The 20,915-nt window shown below is 42.7% G+C and overlaps 6 protein-coding genes and 1 long non-coding RNA gene across 8 annotated transcripts; 5 read left to right on the top strand and 2 right to left on the bottom strand.

Moving 5' to 3' along the window:
* The first annotated feature begins 206 nt into the window (after positions 1–206).
* Positions 207–4,185, top strand: zgc:56231 (uncharacterized protein LOC406257 homolog). The gene is made up of 19 exons (XM_061266357.1): positions 207–216; positions 612–670; positions 741–836; positions 910–1,029; positions 1,136–1,274; positions 1,339–1,523; positions 1,590–1,677; positions 1,746–1,886; positions 1,962–2,073; positions 2,133–2,195; positions 2,260–2,406; positions 2,471–2,636; positions 2,722–2,898; positions 2,976–3,115; positions 3,187–3,352; positions 3,416–3,524; positions 3,608–3,678; positions 3,753–3,872; positions 3,953–4,185. Exons 1-19 carry the CDS (start codon positions 207–209, stop codon positions 4,163–4,165), a joined length of 2,322 nt encoding a protein of 773 aa, XP_061122341.1. The 3' UTR covers positions 4,166–4,185.
* Positions 4,186–4,885: 700 nt separating this feature from the next.
* On the bottom strand, positions 4,886–9,924 carry LOC133143741 (uncharacterized). Its single transcript, XR_009710474.1, has 4 exons — positions 9,665–9,924; positions 6,128–6,296; positions 5,105–5,191; positions 4,886–4,982 (listed from the first exon to the last, which is right to left on the bottom strand). It is a non-coding gene; the product is annotated as an uncharacterized LOC133143741 (long non-coding RNA).
* Positions 5,258–6,802, top strand: rgs9bp (regulator of G protein signaling 9 binding protein). Its single transcript, XM_061265874.1, has 3 exons — positions 5,258–5,388; positions 5,997–6,303; positions 6,447–6,802. Exons 1-3 carry the CDS (start codon positions 5,293–5,295, stop codon positions 6,800–6,802), a joined length of 759 nt encoding a protein of 252 aa, XP_061121858.1. The 5' UTR covers positions 5,258–5,292.
* On the top strand, positions 7,618–9,802 carry mcur1 (mitochondrial calcium uniporter regulator 1). Of its 2 annotated transcripts, XM_061265872.1 has the most exons (9): positions 7,620–7,902; positions 8,243–8,350; positions 8,428–8,531; positions 8,618–8,719; positions 8,845–8,886; positions 9,003–9,074; positions 9,156–9,209; positions 9,301–9,415; positions 9,555–9,802. In XM_061265872.1, exons 1-9 carry the CDS (start codon positions 7,680–7,682, stop codon positions 9,608–9,610), a joined length of 876 nt encoding a protein of 291 aa, XP_061121856.1. In that variant the 5' UTR covers positions 7,620–7,679; the 3' UTR covers positions 9,611–9,802. The 2 variants fall into 2 exon arrangements, with proteins under 2 accessions (XP_061121857.1, XP_061121856.1); XM_061265873.1 differs by lacking the exon at positions 9,301–9,415 and having other exon boundaries at positions 7,618–7,902.
* Positions 9,925–10,200: 276 nt separating the features above from the next.
* Positions 10,201–13,262, top strand: dph2 (diphthamide biosynthesis 2). The gene is made up of 8 exons (XM_061265871.1): positions 10,201–10,389; positions 10,531–10,701; positions 10,784–10,896; positions 10,963–11,183; positions 11,256–11,921; positions 12,000–12,176; positions 12,259–12,389; positions 12,464–13,262. The coding sequence occupies exons 2-7, from the start codon at positions 10,552–10,554 to the stop codon at positions 12,378–12,380; spliced, it is 1,449 nt and encodes a 482-aa protein (XP_061121855.1). The 5' UTR covers positions 10,201–10,389; positions 10,531–10,551; the 3' UTR covers positions 12,381–12,389; positions 12,464–13,262.
* Positions 12,197–15,087, bottom strand: ncf2 (neutrophil cytosolic factor 2). The gene is made up of 16 exons (XM_061265870.1): positions 14,914–15,087; positions 14,634–14,716; positions 14,455–14,563; positions 14,245–14,379; positions 14,054–14,161; positions 13,909–13,968; positions 13,800–13,843; positions 13,570–13,711; positions 13,432–13,497; positions 13,295–13,349; positions 13,188–13,231; positions 12,973–13,118; positions 12,796–12,898; positions 12,614–12,734; positions 12,441–12,538; positions 12,197–12,358 (listed from the first exon to the last, which is right to left on the bottom strand). Exons 1-15 carry the CDS (start codon positions 15,085–15,087, stop codon positions 12,447–12,449), a joined length of 1,482 nt encoding a protein of 493 aa, XP_061121854.1. The 3' UTR covers positions 12,197–12,358; positions 12,441–12,446.
* A 726-nt stretch (positions 15,088–15,813) lies between these two features.
* Positions 15,814–20,867, top strand: garem (GRB2 associated, regulator of MAPK1). Its single transcript, XM_061265337.1, has 6 exons — positions 15,814–16,181; positions 16,638–16,778; positions 16,955–17,085; positions 17,167–18,345; positions 18,406–18,560; positions 18,665–20,867. The coding sequence occupies exons 1-6, from the start codon at positions 16,061–16,063 to the stop codon at positions 19,524–19,526; spliced, it is 2,589 nt and encodes an 862-aa protein (XP_061121321.1). The 5' UTR covers positions 15,814–16,060; the 3' UTR covers positions 19,527–20,867.
* The last annotated feature ends 48 nt before the right edge of the window (positions 20,868–20,915 follow it).

Genomic DNA, 20,915 nt, shown 5'->3' with positions numbered 1-20,915 from the left:
TTGAGGGTAAGAGCAATGAATATGTAAAAAGGGGTAACAGCAGAAATACGTTTTCTTTAAAAAAAGAAATGCAACAGATTCAGATTTTTGGGTGAAACTTCACAATCTAAATTGACTTCATAGGTGAACGAATCTAATGGAACTTCTAAACCTTTTGTTCATCTCGGTAATGATTGCATGTTTTTAAAACCAGAACTGTGATGCAAATGTTAACCAGTACAGTTTCCTTACTATAACACTAAAAGGTGTTAATGTTATAGTGGCTTACAATAATAAACTTTTTTCAACATTAAACCGTAATTACCTGGTGACTGGTCCTTGGATGGACAGCTATGCATTTTTTTTATTAATGGTGGTACTTAGTTTAAAAAAATTGAGAATTTGCATATCGGAATTTTACCAGCAAACAGGTTGGACGTTGGCGAATCTGAATGCGAACCTGCTTTCCTCCTTAAAGCCCGCTTCTCCAAACTCATTGGCTGTCCTTTCACTTCTCACCAGCTCCGAGTTAAAAGTAATTGCTCGGCCCCTCCCTTGTTGTCCATGCTACCAAGAAGCTCCGTGGAAGGGCCTCAAAAATTTTTAGGGAGCAATTTTGTGTACCTCTTAAGCAAGGACATCAACCATGCAGCCTGGTGACATGGATATGACTTTTCTTTCACCTCCACAGGTATACTGCACATTCCCCCTTATTTTTCTCATCTCAGACTTGCCAAGCCCATTTCTGGTCTGAATTGCAGGAGGACACATTAGGAGCAGCAGAACAGCAGACTATGAAAGTCTACCTTCGAGTCAGACCTTTTTCTAAAGATGAGCTCTCTGACAAGGAGGATCAGGTACTGTAGACCAGTCATAAAATGCAATTTATTTATTTGACACATTATTGACTAATTTATTTATTGTAATCAGGATTGCGTGATAATAGAAAACGACCAAATGGTGACGCTGCAAGCCCCGAAAGGTTCTGCCACCATGAAGTCCTTTGAGAAGGGCATCGCCATGTCTGTCCACAAAATGTCATTTTCCAAGGTAAGCAACCTTTCACTTAATTCGTTCCAATCAATTCATGTCAATTGATCGGTGAAAATATTTGATATATCATTTTTTTTCTTCTAATAATTGCTCGCATTTTTAGATTTTTGGACCAGAGACAACTCAGGCCGAGCTGTATGACAACACGGTCAAAAGTCAAATGTCTGATTTCTTGGATGGGGAGAATTCCCTGATCTTCAGCTATGGCGTCACCAATGCTGGGAAAACCTTCACAATCCTAGGTCAATATAAAATGAAATTTCTAATGGAGTCATTCAGAAGTTCCATTCAAATGTTCTAATTCAGGAACTTCAAAAGAGCCGGGAATATTGCCACGAGTATTGGACGGCATTTTTCAGTACATCGCAGGACGCCAATATGTTTGCATGGACGTGAAGCCCCACCTCAGAAATGATACGCGATGTCTGGATGCTGAGCAAGTCAAACAGGAGAAAATTGCTAAAGCTGCTAGCCTTGCATCATTCAAAGAGGTGAAATAGATGATTAACATTCAAGTCAAAGAGAGTGTCCAACTTTTTTTGTGTTTCTCCCTGAAGGAATGTGATAACCGAAGACCCAGCAGTGGATCAGATTCCGTCTTCTATCCTGCGCCTTCCTCTTCCTCATTGTCGGACTATCAATCAGGTAACGTGATCCAATGGATTCAAGAAAAAAAATCGAATGGATTAAAATAAAATGGCACTCTCGGACAGATGAAGAGCGCTTCCAGTTTGCCGTATGGGTGGCATTCTTTGAAATCTACAACGAGCGCGTCTACGATCTCCTTCAGCAGTCCAAGAAACGTTCTGCGCTTCGTGTTTGCGATGACGGCGCTGGCAACGCTTATGTTAAAGGTGAGAGGATGACCTCTGACCTTAATACAGCCAATGAATTGTTTTTATTGTATTTTAAAAAAATATATATTTTAGATCTTCGATGGATCAACATCCAGAGTTTGTCGGAAGCCAGCAAAATACTCCTAATTGGCAACAAAAACCGGAGTGCTGCAACCACCAAGATGAACCAGTCCTCCAGCAGAAGGCAAATTCGCTTTTCCCCAATCGAAAATGAAAACGTATTGAAAACAACTTTCCTCACAGCCACAGCATATTCACCATGAAGCTGCTCAAGATGGATGGAGACAAAGTTAAAAGGATGTCCGAGTAAGTTTGAATCATTTCCAGACCCCCCCCCCCCAACCTAAAGCACTTAATTTAAACTCCTTAGGTTTTCTCTGTGTGACTTGGCCGGCTCGGAAAGATGCAACAAAACCAAAACGTTTGGCGAGAGGCTAAAAGAAGCGGGAAACATTAACAACTCGCTCCTCATCCTGGGCAAGTGCATCAATGCCCTGCGCAACAATCAAAGCGAAAGGTAAAAAAAAAAAAAATCAGCTTGTCAGTCAGACAATTATTTGAGCAGTTCTTCATCCAATCAGAATGAAGAGCAGCTGCATCCCTTTTCGAGAGAGCAAGCTCACCAAGCTCTTCCAGGCGGTTTTCTGCGGCAAAGGAAGAGCTTCGATGATCGTCAACATCAGCCAGTGCGCTTCCACCTATGACGAGACGCTCCACGTCATGAAGTTCTCCGCTGTAGCCAAACAAGTAAATAAAAAAAATAGCCGTCTTTCCGTCAGCGCTAGGAACCGCTCGTATAAAAATTTGAGGAGCAATCGCTTGTCATCTTCAGGTACAGGTGATTCCAGACAAGTCTCTGGAGTCTCTGTCAGAGTCTCTGTTGGCTCCGAACGGCAAATCTCTGGTGAGGAATGGCGTGATTGACAGGCAGGCACTGGAAAGCTTCCTGTCCGAAGACGAGTTGCTGAATGAAGACGGCGACGCAGACATGACCTTGCTGACACAGAACGTAACTCCGTTTTTGCGTTGATCTCCAATGGGAGATCATGAGACGTTTTTCTAAATTGGTCTCCCAACTGTCACCAGGAGCTGCTGGACACTATCGAAAGCCTTCGAACAAAACTGCGGGCGGAGCGAAGACGAAACCTGGAGCAGGAGATGGAGATCCGTAAGGAAATGGGCGACGCCATGTTACAGCAGATCATGGAGAGCGAGGAGCTCCGCAGGTTTCCAACCGCCGCCGGGTCGCTTGGACCGATTCGCCTAGCGTCCGATGCGAGTGTCTTTGAATATTCAGCCAACAGTTGGAAGAGCTGAAGGAGAGCTACCAAGAAAAGATGGAGAACACCTTCGAGATGTACAAGGATGCTATCAAAGAACATGCTTACAAGAGTGCCATGAATGACCTTGAAGACAACTACGTGCCTCTTGAGGAGTTCACCGCTGAGCAGGAGAAAGTGGAGGTAGCCATTTCCGATTGGAGGATTCATTTAGAAAATTTAAATTGGGTTCCAATATGTCTGCAGGCCCTGGAGCGACGGCTTTCACAGTTGGCAGCTGGTACCAAAGTCTGCACGGTGGCTACGGTGGACGTGTCATGTCAGTGTCAACCCTCAAAAGACTTTGAAGCTGCAGGTTTGTAATCTTTCAACAGGAGAAGCCAAATTTAAATGAAGTAGGAATGGAGCTGGAGAACCTTTTTTGTTTCACTCCCACAGGGGAGAACCGTCTCAAACATCTCAACAAGGAGAAAAGTGCCATCGAACGCATGTGTGAGGATAAGCAACAGGTACAAAGTTTCCAGGGTCACGATTGAGTCAAGATGTTCAAATTGCAGCGTCTTCAATTCTGTTTTACCCTTAGTTGATATTGTCCTTGGAGAAACGACTGATGGAACTTAGTGAAACCCTTCAGACGGTTCGAGACAGCTTCCTGGAGAAATCGGCTGAACTAGAGGATCTTCAAGTGAAGACCCAAGAACAGGTGAGGTGCACTCGGAGCGAGCGTCCTAATGATGAATGGAACAGAAATGCTCAGGCTAGACCTTTTACGTTTCTCCCAAGATGAAATCAATGCAGGAGATTTTAGCCCAGTCTTCGGAGAAGGACAAGGAAATTGCCTCCCTAAAGGCAGAAGTTTCCCAGCTTACTCCAAAGTCACCTATGCAGGCCAAACCCAAGAAAGGCTTGCTCAGCAACTTCAAGCAAGCGGTTATATCTCCTCGTAAGACCAGAAGCCACACATTCAAGAAAACTCCCGCAACTCCACGTCGTTGACTAGCATAGTATGATGTCTTTTAGGGGAAATGTCTAAATTCATATATTTTTCTTAAAAAAATGCCTTTTATAAGCTTAATGAATTGTTTGTGTTGATCTCTAGTCTAAATATAATAAAATGATTGTTTTATCAAAATGCTCAAATTGAAGGATTCTTACTAGAAGCGTACAATCACAATTCAGCCCCTTTTTATATTTGCTTTGCAGATTAGTGTTATTTTTTCCTTTTTTTTTTTTCTGTCATTCACAAGCTCATTATACATTGCAATAGAAACATCACGCAAGGGGAATTCATGCTAGGTGCTCCACAAAAGCTGGTCAAATGAGGATGTCTCTATTATCTTCAGCCTCAGGGTGAAGTGGCCACAAAAACACTCAAGGTTTCTTAAGTGCAATCGTATTCTCCATAATTGCAAAGAGGCACAGATACTGTGCAAACAAATCTGATTAAAAAAATATATATATTGGAGTAAAATATTTAATGGAGTAAATATTGGTTTGAAAATTAGTGCACAAATTTGGAGGCGTGATGTACTTTTTCTTTTTGCATTTCGACTGTCTCATACCAAATTATAACCAACCAATTAATTATTTTTTTTATGATTGCTGTTTTTTTCTCTCTATACTGTTAGGTTAGATTTGAAATTCTGTTTGCAATCAATTTCTGCGCATATTTTTTTCAAGTGGAGTGAGACAGCTAGAGCACAGCCCTCCCCCCCCCCTCAGTGAAAGGACAGTTGTGATGAAGACGGACGGGCAGCTGCTCTTGTCTTCGCTCTCAGTGACAGTTAATGAGATTACCGTTGTTGGCTTTATCCTGCGTCGGTGCAAAGGGGGTCAATCACTGGATTAGCATCTTGCTGAAGTCATTTTATTAGCCTCTTTCTTCACTCTCATCACTTTCTAATATTTTCTCCCCACCCCGCAAAACATACTTACAGGTTTACGGATGACGTGACTCTGGTACGGAGTCGGAATATGGGGATGCACCGCTCTGCTGCCTTGGACTTGGACTGGAACCTAAACCTGTGAATGAAACACCTCGTGAGGGAAAAGGAACGACCAGCGTAGTGAAGGGCAGCCAGCCAAGACAGAATTTTGTGCCCGGTTCTTGGCAATTCATCCTCATGCCACTTGTAAATAACAAAGTGGGAGATGACAACACGCTTGGCACAAACAAGGCTTTGGCTGATGGTAAAGCCTTGGTGGAGTCTTTGATTAAGGTGAGCTTAATTCTATTACAGAGATGTTAACAAGGCGTCCTGTTGTTTTAAAACTTTTTACTTTTTCATCGTTTAAATGGGTAGAACATGCCTTTTATGTCACAAAAGTTATCCAAAAGCTAGTATAAATTCTCTAAATCAACACCAAATTTATTTCCATTGACTAGTTAAGTGGCAAGAGGGGGGGCCACAAGGTGCCAGATAATTTACCTTTGGGTATTTTCTATTTTTTTTCTGGATTTCTTTCCCACATTTCCATTTTGCAGAACCCCTGCAATATCCTTACCCATCCCCATGGCCTATAAAAAAAATAAAAGAAAATCCTGGCTCCGCCAGTGAGAACAAAACCAAGTTCATCCCTGTGGCTAAAACAGCACTTTCACTGAATAGGATTTTCTTTTGCTTCGCTGCATCTTTGTGCTCATTCAAATATCTCGGTTGCTGTTAACCTACATTCTTTTTTGCACTACAGATAATACACTACATTTATCAACAAAGGTCATGACCCGTGGCATTTGCCTTGATTTTTGTAAAAAAAAAAGAAGATATATATAAAATACAACTTGTGAGTGTCATGATTTCTTTATCATTATTTTGACTCTGTGGAGGTGGTGGCATGCTATCGGCATCTAGCTTCATGCGTCGGCGGCTGCACTGACAGCTTACAGCTGCGAGATGAGTTGAAGCAAACCAGAGAGAGGGCCCGGACGTTGGCCACCACCATCTGTCAACATCTCACCTTGCATCTTCGTGACAAGAGCCTCCCTGTGGAGCAGCGCAAGGAGATGGAGCTACTTTGGGTGTCCTTCTCATCCAGCCTGGAGCTCCTTCATATTGACATGTGCAAAGTTTTCAACATGGGAGACATCTTCACTCTTGCCGAGTGTCCTAGTTTAGTCCAAACTGGCCTGCAAGGTAAAACAAATCAAAATTGATTATCACCTTTGTGTATTTCAGAAGGTTAATTTAGAATTGATTAATTGGGGCGAGCTTGTCTTGATTTTGAGCATTATTCAATCTCCAATTTAAGGTTAAAATATTTTTTTGTCATCATGCAGGGGGGAGCAGTGAAGTGGCTGCTCGAGCCCTCAGTCTACCAGACCTGAGCCGCGCTCTGAACGCCAATGGCCTTGAGAACCAAGACCGCGAGACCATGGAGCAGGAGATCCACCAAATTGACCACATGATTGATGACATGGAAGCGAAGGTGAACGTATTGCGTTGGATGGTGGAGCCCCACGGGTCGCTGCCTGCCGAGCCACAAGGCAGTGTTGACAGCGCCTCCCTGGCTCTGCTCTCTGTGGACGACGAGCAGCTTGCCGGCCGGCGTGATCGCAATGTGGCACTTTTAGCGCTGTGTGCGGTCATTTTGGTGGCAACCACTTTGTCTATCTGTATCTTCTTCTTTACATGAGTAAAAACTTGTACATTTGACTTTTTTTTTTTTGTCAATACCTGTGAACCTCAGTAACAGGTGGGTAGAGTAGCCAAAAAGTACTGTTACTTTAGAAAACAGTATTATGACAAGAAAAAGTGATTTATTATGTGTGTGAACATCCAATAGATATTCTGTATATATTAAATAGTAATATGCAAATTCAATGGTAGGCCTATAATAGCACTTTTAAAAAGTAAATGTACGCAAATTCAGCCACAATAAATGCAATTACAGTCTTCACACATGTAAAATAGTGCAATATTGCTTATGTGCGGTGCTGTGGAGACTGTGTGGAATTGGTGTGTGTAAAAATATGAATATTATCCCCATCGACAACAGTGCCAGTGGATTTTTGTAACCTTAAATGCATGGGAATTTCCTTGGTCTTATTTGTATTTAAAATTAAAGGAGTTTAAAAGTGGCCCATGATCTACCTCCCCCATCCAGTAGCAGAGCTGCATATTTAATAAAGTGCCTGTTTGCTAAAGTGCTAGTGCATGAATTTGCGTATAAAACAAATAAAGGAGGGTAAAAGCATCCTTGTGGAGAGTCTGTGTTTGTTGTCATGACAACCCACTCTGATATGCTCAATTAGAAATTAATGTCTGAAAATGGTTTCAGTGACATACTTCGTGGCTGCTCAACACAGTGAAAAAATATTATTAATAAATGTGACGTCATGATGACGCTCACGAAAACGAAGCAAGAAAAGGGTCACGTTTTTGTACCGATATTGGAATTTATTCTGAAAGGCAAAAACGGATGTGCGTAAATATTTCCGTCGTTTTGAAAGGCGGAAGTAGTTTTGCTCAAACCGTCGTGTTGGATTTAGTTTGTCTTTTACGCTCTTGCAATGGTGCTCAAACAATGTCATTCGCGTCTCAGCGTTTTTGCTCTTTGTCACAATAAAAAGCGCTTCAGCCTTGCGAGTACAGACAGCGTAAAATTTAGCAGGCGTCTGTCTTGGAACGTTCTTCCGATCGATCTTCGTTGGCCACATTTTAAATCCTCGGCAAGTTTCCCAAATTCTTCATCTGACACCGTGAGGCGACGATACCTGCACCTGTCCGCAAGAGGTGAGTCAGGTGACGTAAACATCTTCCATCGTTTAAAATAGTGGCGAAAATGTCCTTCATTTATTTAATAATTAATAAAACTATTTGTCCATGCAATGTCCTTTACGAGTGTGACCTTCAGCAGGGGCGTTCATTGAGATTCTACAAATGTTGAGTGCCCCCCCCCCAACTATATCTTTCTATATCAAAATGACAACTGCATTAGTATTCACATAATACGTCAGTATGTCCCTTTTTTTTTTCTGGTGCAGCTGACCACGCCTTAGAGCATCCAAGAACGTCATTCCAATTAAAGCGTCTTGTCAATTAAGCAATGTTTGAACGATAACTTTGCTTTTAGAGAAAAGTTCTGTCAGCCCCATCCAGTCTGATGTACAGACAGATGTTCCTAAAATCCGAAAGCTGTTCTTTGACACTCATGCGGTGGTTCGACTCCTCGAAGAGAACGGTAAAAGTCACCGCCGCTGTTTTTTATTTTTAAACGCTATTCCTCTGCTTTTGACGCCGCAATGTTTCTTTTAACAGGCTTTACAACTCAAGAAGCCGAAGCCTTAATTAAGGCTCTCTTGAACATGACCAATTCTACCATGGACACTATTTACAGTGACATGGTAACCAAAGTACAGCAGGTAAATGTGTCTAATTTGGAATGCGTTTGTGTGTATGCAATGCTGCAATTTATCTTAATTCCATATGGGTTGTGTGCCTTCGTTAGGAAATAATGATGCAGCGTATAATGTCTCAAATAGCAGCCCTGAAGAAGGACATGGTCATTCTGGAGAAAAGCGAGTTTACTACATTACTGGCAGAGAATGAGGTAAGCATGTTGAGGAGCTATAATGTGTCTATTATTCTGGTTATGTGATATAGTGTAGCTATACCAGAGAAGCAAAAATATTATCACCAAGAATATGATCACTTTTCAAAATATTAATGTTTTAGAAATTGAAGATCCAGCTCTGGCAGCTTAAGGTGCAACTCGCTGTAAGTAAGAATATGATTTACTCAAAGTTGAATAAGTTGAACATTTAATTGCTTTTAATTCAGTGAAGTGTATTTGTGTTATCACACACAGTTTTTTTTTTTTTTTTGCTGTTTAGGATGTGATGAATAAAGTACGCTCAGACACGCTTTTGGACATGAATTTAGAGAAGAGTCGTGTGACAGAACTGGTAAGCTCCACCATCTTGATCATTTATGCTTACAATAGGAGTTAATGGTAAAAGGTCATCCTCATCAATTTTTATTTTCAGAAAGTACACCATGAGAAGAAACTTATGGAAACACGGACAGAAATTTTGGAAATGGTTTGTACATTGTATCATGTCCCTTAGTCACTACAAAATCATCTTCCTTCCATTTTTTTTTTTTTTTTACCCCATTTTTTCTTTCTAACAGACTTCGGAGCAAGATCGTCTTCTTACTCAAACCAACATGAAAATTGACACTGAAGTGGCGGGTTTGAAAACAATGCTCGAGTCGCATAAATTGGACACGATAAAATACGTTGCAGGTGTAATGTCACATTCATTATATTGAGAAATAAATCCTTTCCACATGTGTCAACTATTAAACATCTCATTGCATTCATATTTTAATTTGACATATACTATACAGCAGATACTAATTATTTGCTTTTGTTTCTCCTCTAGGTTCAGTGTTTACTTGTCTCACCGTGCTCTTAGGTTTCTATCGTATCTGGATGTAAAGAGCGCTCGAAAGGAATGATGGGACTTTATATTCGGCACATTCATGCACTGACCTTATTTTAATGGACTCTGAAGTCAAGCATGATTCAAGGTCTGCAGCAAAGTCTTCCAGTTGTTTACCAGCGACATTCCACTCGAGATGGCTGAAGGCAACGAGAAAAATAAACCATATCTTTTAGTTTTGTATGAAATCTGACTTGTGTATTTATGATGGTGGTTCTGCTAGACTTCCACTTCATTAAATATTGACATGTTTATCATATCTTATTTTACCCTTCACTCTATGTTAAAATGTATTTAAATGACGGTTGCTGCACTAAATACTAAACTGTGTATTTTGGAAATAAATCCATTTTAGTATTGGTACATGAGTGGAACAAAGTGAGCAAAGCTTCTTAAACTCGGCTATATTGTGGCAAAACCTTTTCAAGACAGTATTTGCTCTATAAATTTATTCTCGCATGGATGATTTAATTATGAAAATATATGAACTGTAAAGCAGTACACGCACACTGTAAAGTTCTTGCACTAATAACGCCATCATTTGTATTGCTTTTATTTTGGTACGAGGTTGAACTGGAAGTATAAGAACTACCGGAAAACCCAAACCATAGGTTACATGTGTTTGCTACACTTAACACGGTCCGGTGAACAATGTGCCATTTGATTTTGAATTTTACACAGAAATGTAACAATCTATGCTAATTGTATCACACGACAACTAGCAATACATGGTGGGAATTTAGCTATACAGCTTAGCTAACTTTAGAGACGAGACGTGAGTAATTGGCATTAAATTAAGCATTGCATTCACGTTATTTTAGAACACTTGTAACCGTGTACTGTTACATTTACAACTCTGAGCTTTTAATGACTGCCTCGGTGTTATAAATGGCTAAAGTATGTGCAATGTGTACAGGCGCTGTATCCTACCGTCGTCATGGCTGATGCGTTCAGTAGCAGCTCGGAAAATGTAATACAGCGTCAGGTTGACGTCCAAGAGACGAGGAGAACACCTCTGGAAGAGCTTGATGAGTTCTATCAAATTCAGAAGACCTGCGAATTCGTCAGTCAGAATCGCTTCAGAAAGGTTGTGAGACTCCAACATCCCTCCACAGCACTGTACATGCAGTGAATTCTAAATATATCATATTTGTTTTTACATTTTTAAGGTTGCTCTTCAGTTTCCCGATGAACTTCTGCACGATTCCACTGCGATTGCAGCTGAGATTGAAAGAATTACCCAAGCCAAAGTGTTCATTCTAGGAGACACATCCTATGGAAGGTAATTGATGAATGATTGAAACATTTGATCTTGATACATGATGTATTTGCCATGTGGTTTGTTCAGTTGCTGTGTGGATGAGGTGGCAGCAGAGCACGTCGGAGCAGACTGCATCGTGCACTACGGCCGCGCCTGCTTGAGCCCATCTAAACGTCTGCCCCTGATGTACGTCTTTGAGAAAGCAAGCATCGACTTGGACAAGTGCAAGTCGGCCTTCAGAGAACTCTACCCTGACACGCAAGCCCACATCCTCATCTTGTATGATGTCAGATACACACATGCCATTGGTAAGAGGAGTTTGTTTTGATGTTCAGATCTAGACTAGATCTAAAGTACATATTCATTTCTTTCCTCTTCAGAAAATCTGGTGAGACAATTGTGTGAAGACTATCCAAACGTCGTTTCCTCCCAGCTTGTTGTGGAAGGCGAGCAGTGTTACAGCCACGGTCAGAGTAAAAAAGAGGCTGATGAAGAGCAGCCTCGCATCCACTTTGGAAGGCAGTTATCTCTGAAGAGCGGACTGAGCATCGAAGATCACAACATGTTTTATATCGGCCAAGATGGACCAACCTTACGGAACTTCATGATGACGTGGAACCGCTGCTCCTTCTCCTCCTTCGACCCCGTGACATCTACGGGAAGGATGGAGTCGGTTAGCGTCAACCGTGCGCTGATGAAGCGTTTCTACGCTATAGAGAGGGCGAAGGATGCCAACGTGGTGGGCATCTTGGTGGGCACTCTCGGCGTGGCTGACTACCTGGTTATAATCCAGCAGCTAAAAGAGACAATCCGAAACGCTGGCAAGAAGAGCTACGTATTCGCGATGGGAAAACTCAATGTGCCGAAGCTGGCTAACTTTTTAGAAATTGACATTTTTGTTTTGATTTCGTGTCCGGAAAACTCGCTATTGGACTCCAGCGAGTTCTACCGACCCGTGGTGACGCCGTTCGAGATGGAAGTGGCCTGTAACAGGAGCAGGGAGTGGTCATCGGAATACATCACCGACTTTCGACATCTCTTGCCAGGTTTTGAATCCGCTTGACAGAATTCCAACCCTCAACATTTGTCTTCATTCTTTACGGCTGTTGCAATTTTGTCTCTAGGTGGACAAAATTACGTGCCTCCGCCAGAGGGTCAGGAAGACGGTGACGACACGGACGTGTCTTTAATTACCGGAGCGCTGCGGAGCAACAAGCTGGACCGCAATCACGAGTTCTCGCATAGCTCCTCACTTGTCCTAAGGAACCAGACGCTAACTGTGGCTAACACCAACTCCGCAGGTCATTAAAAAAAATTAAAATGTATTTTCTTGTGTTTATTGATGCACAATGAAACGCTCAAATGTTCCTCGTGTCTTCTCAGCATCATTTCTGGCGACTCGGAGCTGGCGCGGTTTGGAGCAGAAGTTGGGGGAGACGCCCGTGGGGAAAGCTGTAGAGGGCAGGAGAGGCATCGCTATCGCCTATGAAGAAGAAGGAGCATAGTGGCAACATGTATGACATTGCTTTCAATTCTAAGGGGACAATATGGAAAATTGCATTTACATTTCATCACTGGTCATTCACAGGAAGTTCCTCCACAAAGGATGCAGGAAAGATGCCAGTGTTTCCATTCGAATGTCCTTCCAACCAATCCTGGTTAACTGCAGGAGGGAGGAAAAGTATTCCATCATGACTCAACAGTTAAAAACAATATGTTTAAAGAGAAGCCATCTCACTTTTTGAGATGAGTGTAATCTTATCCCCTTGATTAAAACCAAGATCCTCGGGATTTGTCGACACGTACGGGTGAAGCGCCACCAAAACGGTCTCGTTGTTTTGTGGCTTTACCGCGCTTTCCTAAACAGGATCATGCAATTAATTTATTTTTCAACATATATTGGCATTTAATCGTACTGACTTCTTTGCTATTACACCACAATTTGAGACGCTTGCTATGGACACTCCAAACGCTCTCCATGTCTGTATCGTCATTCATGGCACTTGTTGCATCTGATGATAACCTACATTAAACACAAATTTACACTTGGCTTAATCATAGAAATTGTCAGGATATTATTTTTTAGGTGTATTTTACCTTAATGTGACTGACATGGGAGAGACGTTCAGTTTTCTACTGATCTTTTCAACCAGTGTCTTGTAAGTGGAGCCACTCTCTAACGACACTGCAAAGTTGAATGCGTAATGCACTTTGACGACACACAAGTTGTCCGCGAGCTTTTCCTGAAGCAAAAAAAAATAATGCAATTATTTTGAGAAGTCCTCTAAATATTTCTTTTCCTGATTGCGCACCTTCTGTTGTAAGTCTTCAGTGCTGGTGTCATCACGAACAAGCCCTGAATAAAATACAACGTGAGCATTTGTTTAGTCAATTGTTTTCTAATTCAAACAGTGCTTACCTTGGTTCCTTTCTGGCCTGGTTGGTGGTACCCGACTCGGTGGTTCTGATAGTTCCTGAAATACAGACGAGAGAATAAGGAGGATTCACTAACCAACCGTGTCCAATCTGAATAATGTTCTGAAAATGGAGGCTCACGTTCTTCTGTTGAGTGCCCAAGGACATTTCCAAAGGCTCCAAGTAATTATAAGGGACAAGACCTTTCTGTATCATAGTTAAATTGGAAAATGAATATTTTTTTTATGCACAACTATTAGTGTGAGGCGGCAGCCTTACTCTCCCGTTGAAGATAACCGAAGCCCAGTTGTCCGAACCTTTCTGCAGGACAAAAACAATATTCCCCGGGACAACGGCCAGTTCATCACTTGTCTCGGGTATAAACTCGTATCGCACGATGTGAGCGTCTCCTTCCAAAGCCCTTCAAAGAGAAGCAATCTTTCACGTATTCATGTTAAAATTTTGTTAAAATGACGCAAATACGCCAACGAGCCTCAGAACAATTTTACCTCAGAACTTCAGGCTCTTTTGGACTTGAAGGTTCCTGTTCGACCTGTATGGAGGGCAAAAAAGTCGATTTAGTAATAGCGTATGCTACATTATTTAATCAAGCATTACCTGTGGCTGTAATGGGGCAAACCCAGAAAACTGATCCTGTGGAACGACAGAAGCAACCACCTAAAAAATAAAAATATGCAAGGTCAATTAAATTCAAGTTTGATGTTAATTTTATTTTTTAATGACTCGGTATAGGATCTAATACCTTGGCTTTTCCTAAGTAGTCCTTTTTCTCCAGTTCAGCAACATAATGCTTATTCGGTCTGAACAGCACAGTGGATGGGAACTCGACGGCTTTAAAAACTTTTTGTCTCTGGTAGTGAAATAAAATCAATATTTGGTCTCAATATTAAGTTAGCTGCTTCGTTTTGATATGACAAAGCAATTTGAACAGACCAGGATAGACTCCATAGCTTTATTGATGATGTTGAGCTTGGCGTCCGTTTTGTATTCGAGAGCCTTTGAAAGACTCTTCTGGGCTTTTTCCCACTGACCCAAGTGAGCCTCGGCCAGGGCCATGTTGTGCAGGACCTGGCGAATAACATTTTCTTATTGAATGACCCAAAATGGCATCTTAGAGTGGAGGTTCTAGTTGGACGTTATTACCTCGCATGCATATAACTTGTATCTGAGGCCAAGCACTTTGTAATCTATCAGTTGGTTGCCCCGCAAAGCCTTGAGGGCGAGTTGGAAATCACCAACGCTCTCATCGTACCTTGAAGGCAACTCAGCTTGATTAATTGGAGGATTCCTCAAATATTATTGAGGCGACAAGCAGGCCTTACCTTTTCTTTTGATAAAAGGTCATTCCCCTTTGAAAGAAGGCGACCGCCAAATGCTCATCCTTGCAGATGCTGCAGTCAAAGGCCTGAGACAAAGAAAACGGATCACGCGTTACTTCCTTCAGAACAAATGAGAAATGCAAAGCCAAGCACCACTTCTTCTTTTTCACTAACTCGCACTTTCAATCTACAAAAGATCACGTACTTTGCTTTTTAAACAACCCAGACTTGATGAAATAAAAATCAGCTACTTTTTTCCTTTCCATTCAGAGACACGCATTACCTTTTCAGCAGCATCCAAGTTTTGGTTGAGAAGCTGGAGACAACCGATGTTAAAATAAATTTTGGAGTTTGGCTCCTGGATGGCCAAGAAAATTCTGAGTGCTTCAGCCAAATCGTTTCTGTCCGCACACGTTACAGCATCATCCCACTGGCGTAGAGTGTCCAAAAAAGACATTGCTTGTCACAGGGTAGTGTGAGCACTCAATAAATGAAGGAAGCTCCTGTGATTTGTACAACAACAATGAGGAAGTGATGACATTCAAAGTTGGCACACAGAACTACACAATCACTACTACTGTTAAATTGTAGCAATTTGTATCTTAAAGGGACAGATTCTATTCGGGGTGCAATTTGTGCCAGCTTATCAAAATGGTGAAAAGTATCAAAAGAGGAGAGAATAGCTTCATATGTTGAGTGAGACAACTTTAAAGCATCTTTACTTCTATTTAAATATCTGTGGTGAAACAGAAATAATTCAACAATCATAAAAAAAATAATATTGTTATATTTATTTGTAACAAGGTCATCAAGAGGAAGGGATGAAATAAAAATGTACTTTTATTGCAGGTGTTATTATTATTTGGAATCACTTTTACAACAGTATTATAAAATCTTGTCTGTATTTTGTACACTAATTATTTAAGTCATCTCAGGACAAAAAGGTCTTGCTTCCATTTATAATTTTCTGCAGGAACACCAAGGATAGCAATTGTTTCTTAAAATAAGAGATTCTGGTAATAATTAAGTCCAGAAACATATATATATATATTTTTATAACGAAACTGTGTCTGGCATTACATAATATATGTTGTTATTGTAGCAATAGTAATTGAATTACTACATGAAAATGTGAGCGCAATTTGACAATACTCTTATTTTGTAAGAAACAATACGCATTTCCGGTATTCATCCGGGTGTAGTTGGTAACCAAACAAACATGGCTCTGCTTCATAATTAGATTATACATTTTTTAACGGCACGTAAAGAGATGACTAGACAATATTATGCAAAAATTAAGAGGCATCGTGGCAAATACAAAGCCGTAAATGGACCTTCGATGCATTCGTTGTATTTATGAGCGCTGCGTAGGCTCGCTTGACCGTGTTTACACTTAGCTAGCCCTCTGTGGGCTAATGTAAGCTAGCAAGATGGACCTTGGAACAATGTTGTACAACAATTTAAAAGATGTTACGTGGAGTACGACGGCTTTGCCATTAGATCAACTTGTCAGTGCTTATAGATTGCCTCAAATCGTCAAACTGGACAACGGTCAGTCACTTCTTTTGACGCTCCCAAGTATTCGGAGCTAGCTATGTTTTGATTGCTACTAATTGCGAGCAGTGTTTGTTGCAGTTGATTGCATTGTGCCTTTTTGTTTACTGTCATACATGATGAGCACGCACGACAAAACTCCTGCAATTATGGTGTTCCTGGGTAGACGTCAACGAAAAGTAATGATTGTCGATGACAGCTGCAGACGGACGACTTGCAACACTTTTAAGATTGCACACATTTGATAAAAACAGGTGGAAATCGCCACATATCTCGTGGAACTGATTCATATCAATAAATTAGCTGGAACCCATAGATCTCAAAATCATAATAAATCACAAAATAGTTGAATTCTCAAGTATCACCTCAAAAAAGATTTGGCTCTCAAAGTAGCACCACCATCATGACCAAAATAAAAATACATTACATATTAAACTTTTTATTCCCTTCCAGGTGAGCTGGTCGAAGGTCTTCGAGACAATGACTACCTCTTGATTCATTCCTGTCGTCAGTGGACAACTATTACTGCTCACAGTCTTGATGAAGGACACTACGTGATTGGACCGAAAATAGAAATCCCTGTTCACTATGAAGGTAAATTGCATAATTAGCCTCAGTGATTAGTATGATCCCACTGAAGACAGCACCAGAGCTGGATTCCCATATTATAATTACGTGTGGAGCAACAGTACCATGACAATATACAAAATGACATTTCTTTGTTGAATAATGGTAAATGAAATAAAATTGCTTGCTTCTCCCCACTTCAGGCCAATTTAAGCTGCTAGAACAGGACCGAGATGTCAAGGAGCCTGTGCAATACTTCAACAGTGTGGAAGAAGTGGCCAAAGCGTTTCCTGAAAGGGTTTACGTCATGGAAGAAATCACATTCAATGTTAAGGTACGGCGATTGTTGACCCGCCCACTTAACTCTTGGTCGTCAATGTCGTTTATATCGGTTGCGCGGTGTGATTTCCTCTAGATGGCTTCAGGCGAATGCAACGAAGATACCGAAGTTTACAATATAACACTAAGCACTGGCGATGAGCTGACACTAATGGGCCAGGCCGAGATCCTCTACGCCAAGACCTCCAAAGAGAAATCCAGATTCAACACCATTTTCAAGAAGATCGGGAAGCTAAACTCCATCAGTAAGATGGGTCGAGGCAAGATGCCGTGCTTAATCTGCATGAACCACCGCACCAACGAGAGCATCAGCTTACCCTTCCAGTGCAAAGGTCGCTTCAGCACGTGCAGCCCGCTGGAACTTCAGATGCAGGACGGCGAGCACACCATCAGGAACATTGTGGAGAAAACGCGTCTGCCCGTCAACGTCACGGTGCCCGGCACGCCGCCCCGCAACCAGCACGACCTCCACCTGATCCGGGAGGGCCATCGTTACAAACTGGTCAACGTTCAGACCAAGACGGTGGTCGTGTGCTGCGTCCTGCGAAGCAACAAAATCATCCCCATTCATTTCCCTCTCAACACGGCCCTGCCTCGCTTTATTATTCCCGAGGAGCTGCTGCAAGGCGAGCTGTGGCTCGACACCATGGTGCATCGCTGGTTCTCATTTTGCCAGGAGCAGTTTGACATCGACGACTACTCGCGCGCCGTCCGGGATGTGCGGACGGACTGGACGGACGAGGGCAAGAGCCCCAAGAAGCAAAGCGGCGGGAACGGCAACTGCTGCGGCGGAACCTCCAACGGGTGTCCCAACAGCACGCAGCTCCCCAGCTCATTGACGTACGCCCGGGACGAACTCACGCAATCCTTCCACCGGCTCTCGGTGTGCGTTTACGGCAGCAACCTGCACGGCAACAGCGAGGTCAACCTGCAAGGATGCACGAGCCTCTGCGGCGATTGGGCGCTTCTGCCCTCCGACAGCATTCCCACAGACTCGGCGGAAAGCTTTCCCGCCGAAATGTCGGACTGCCCCAACCAGCAGGGGTCCCTCGGCAAGTCCGACATCCCGTACGAGGAGCTGTGGTTGGACCACTTAAGAAGCCAGAAGTCGTCTTCCCCCGAGGACGGTCAAGCTGTCAACAACGGCTGCGCGACGACAGCCACGCCGTCGTGCCCGCTGGCGTGCCCCCTCGGCCCCGTCGCCATTCCCGACGTGGCTCTCACGCCGCCGCCGGTTCCTCCCAAATCTGAAGCTGTGAGTATCACCTGGTGAATCGATTGCCATGACTGCCACTTTCTAATCCTCCGTTTCTAGGTGAAAGAAGAATGCCGCCTATTGAACGCCCCGCCGATTCCTCCGCGTAGTTTGAAACAGATGCCCTCCGTCCCGATGCTCTCCAAGCCTCGGCAGCAAGAGACCCGCTCGCCAAGTCCAACCCTTTCCTATTACTCATCTGGCCTTCACGCCATGTAAGAAGTCATGAGACATACTCATTTGCATACGGTTTTGTAATGAACAAAAAAAACAATTTCCATGCCTTGGCAACTCTAATTGTTTCATCTCTATATTTCAGAAGTGGGTCGTGTGACCAAGAGGCATCGGAGCCGCAAGAGAAAAGCGGCACGTGCTACCCGTGTAAGTGGTCCCAACCCGCCTGCGGTGAGCCGAGCGTGTCGTCGCCCAGCAGCGTCCTGCCGTCCGACGGGATGTCTTCTAGGTTGTCTTGGCCCAACAACTTCAGCGGAGGAGATTGTGGCCCATTGGATGACTTTCTCCCAGCCGGCTGCCGCAGCTACTACAGTTACCCGAGAAACAGGAGCGCCAATAACCCCAAAACTTGCAGCCTGGTGGATTTCGACAGCCGCGAGTGCTCGCGCGGCGGCAAAAGCCTCGGGCTGCCCAACGTGTCTCGAAGCAAATCGTCCTGCGCCGAATCATCAAGTTACAATTCCGAAATGTGCAGAGATGAATCAAAGGACAGATGCAACCCAAAGCAAAGCCTCTCTTGCCCCATTCTACCGCCAAGAACAGCAAAGTCAAACAGTATGAAAAGGGGTTCCGATCGCGCATTTGGATCACCCTGCGACGGTCAGCAGGACACCTCCATTTCTTGCTCCCCTACACAGCAGGAACAGGGAATCCAAGACCCAGGATCCACCTCGAATCGGGAAACCGCTTGCTCGATATCGGGGTCTCCCTCGGCACACTGGCAGCCCCCGCCCAGCCTGGCCGGCCTCTCCATAGAAGAAGTGTCCAAATCCTTACGCTTCATCGGCCTGCCCGACGACATTGCGTCCCTCTTCTTTTCCGAGAAGATCGACGGGAACTTGTTACTGCAGCTCACCGAAGAGATTCTCTCGGAGGATTTCAAACTGAGCAAACTGCAGGTGAAGAAACTCATGCAGTTCATTAACGGATGGAGGCCCAAGATATGACTTGAAGCGGAGACTTGCTTTCCATCAACTGCGTCTGCTATGCACCCCTCAGCCACAATGTGACCTTATTTCCCAGACACAACATTGGGGGGGGGGGGGGGGGTGACCTTCAAAATCTGTGACTGCTATTTGCAAACCAGATGGAATCATTTAGCACTTTTCATTGGGTTATTTTTTTTTACATTGTTCTTAAAATTGGAGCCAACAAATAATAATAATAAAATAAATAATTAATAATAATGATAAAAATAAAATTAAAAAAAGCTGTTATCATTGATGGGACTGGCACAGGGAGCAATCTGCTTAAGAAGCCAAAACCAAAAAAATATGAGCTTTAACACACAAACGGAACAATCATTGAATTCAATAGAATGCGTGTACCCCGTTTAACGTTGCCATTTGATCACTTCCCACCTCTTTAACCATCTTCCTTATTTGATTGAATGTAGCCACGTTTCTATCACTTGAGTCCAAGGAGAAAACACAGAGTGTTCATAATGAGGTTAGCACCTAATGCTTTAAAAGTGTTGCAGCATTGCAACCGTGAGAAACCAACTAATGTATTCCAGTGCAATAGATTATTCAAGGGCTATTTTTTTTTAATTTACATAATCCAAATTTCTATATATTTGTTTCTCTCTACCTAATCTAACGAAAGCTCTATAACAGTTAAAAGTCTGGATGGCCACCAATCAAGTTCAGCGTGTTCCAGATGATCCAATGGAGTCCACACTGCCATGTCATTGTGCCTTTAATTACCAAACATAACGACTAACTTCTCCCCTTTAGCTATCGTCTAACATGGACTACCACGAGCAAAATATGCATCATGCACTTTTATTGCCATAACGGTTCAATCTACGAAAGCTAAACGCTGCACTTCAAGCCCCGCCCCCTCTCCCCACAAAAATGGTACATTGTCATCCTTTTCAAATTGGTGTCCAGTGATGAACAGATATTTTATTTTAGGTAAACAAATTTGTGCCCTCCTCCTCGCGTGATGTCTTCAGCTAGAATGTATTTATGCGGTTCTTTTACTCTTTTTAAAGAAAGTCAACTATGCAGCGGCGTATTATTTGGAACAAAAAGGATTATAGAGGATTTCCCCCCCCCCCCCCCCTCCCTTGTTACATGCTTATTTTGACTTTTCTAATATGCAAATATATTTTTAAGCGATTACTAATGTAAAATATTTTTTTAAAGCTCATCTTTTTATTTTTCAATTGCTTTAGTTTGCATTGTTTGTAACTTGATGTGATTTATGGGTTCCGCAGCCACATACTTGTAAATAAGGTGAAAAATCGAGCAGCCTCAATAAATATCAATACTAAGCAAGGTCAATTTTTACGTTTCCCCGAGACATTTCATGGTGGTTCTTGTCATTTGCAA

Source organism: Syngnathus typhle, linkage group LG19, assembly GCF_033458585.1.
Source record: "Syngnathus typhle isolate RoL2023-S1 ecotype Sweden linkage group LG19, RoL_Styp_1.0, whole genome shotgun sequence".
Taxonomy (NCBI): Eukaryota; Metazoa; Chordata; class Actinopteri; order Syngnathiformes; family Syngnathidae; genus Syngnathus; species Syngnathus typhle.
The sequence above is the reverse complement of the archived record's forward strand: the minus strand, read 5'-3'. Positions and strand labels throughout refer to the sequence as shown.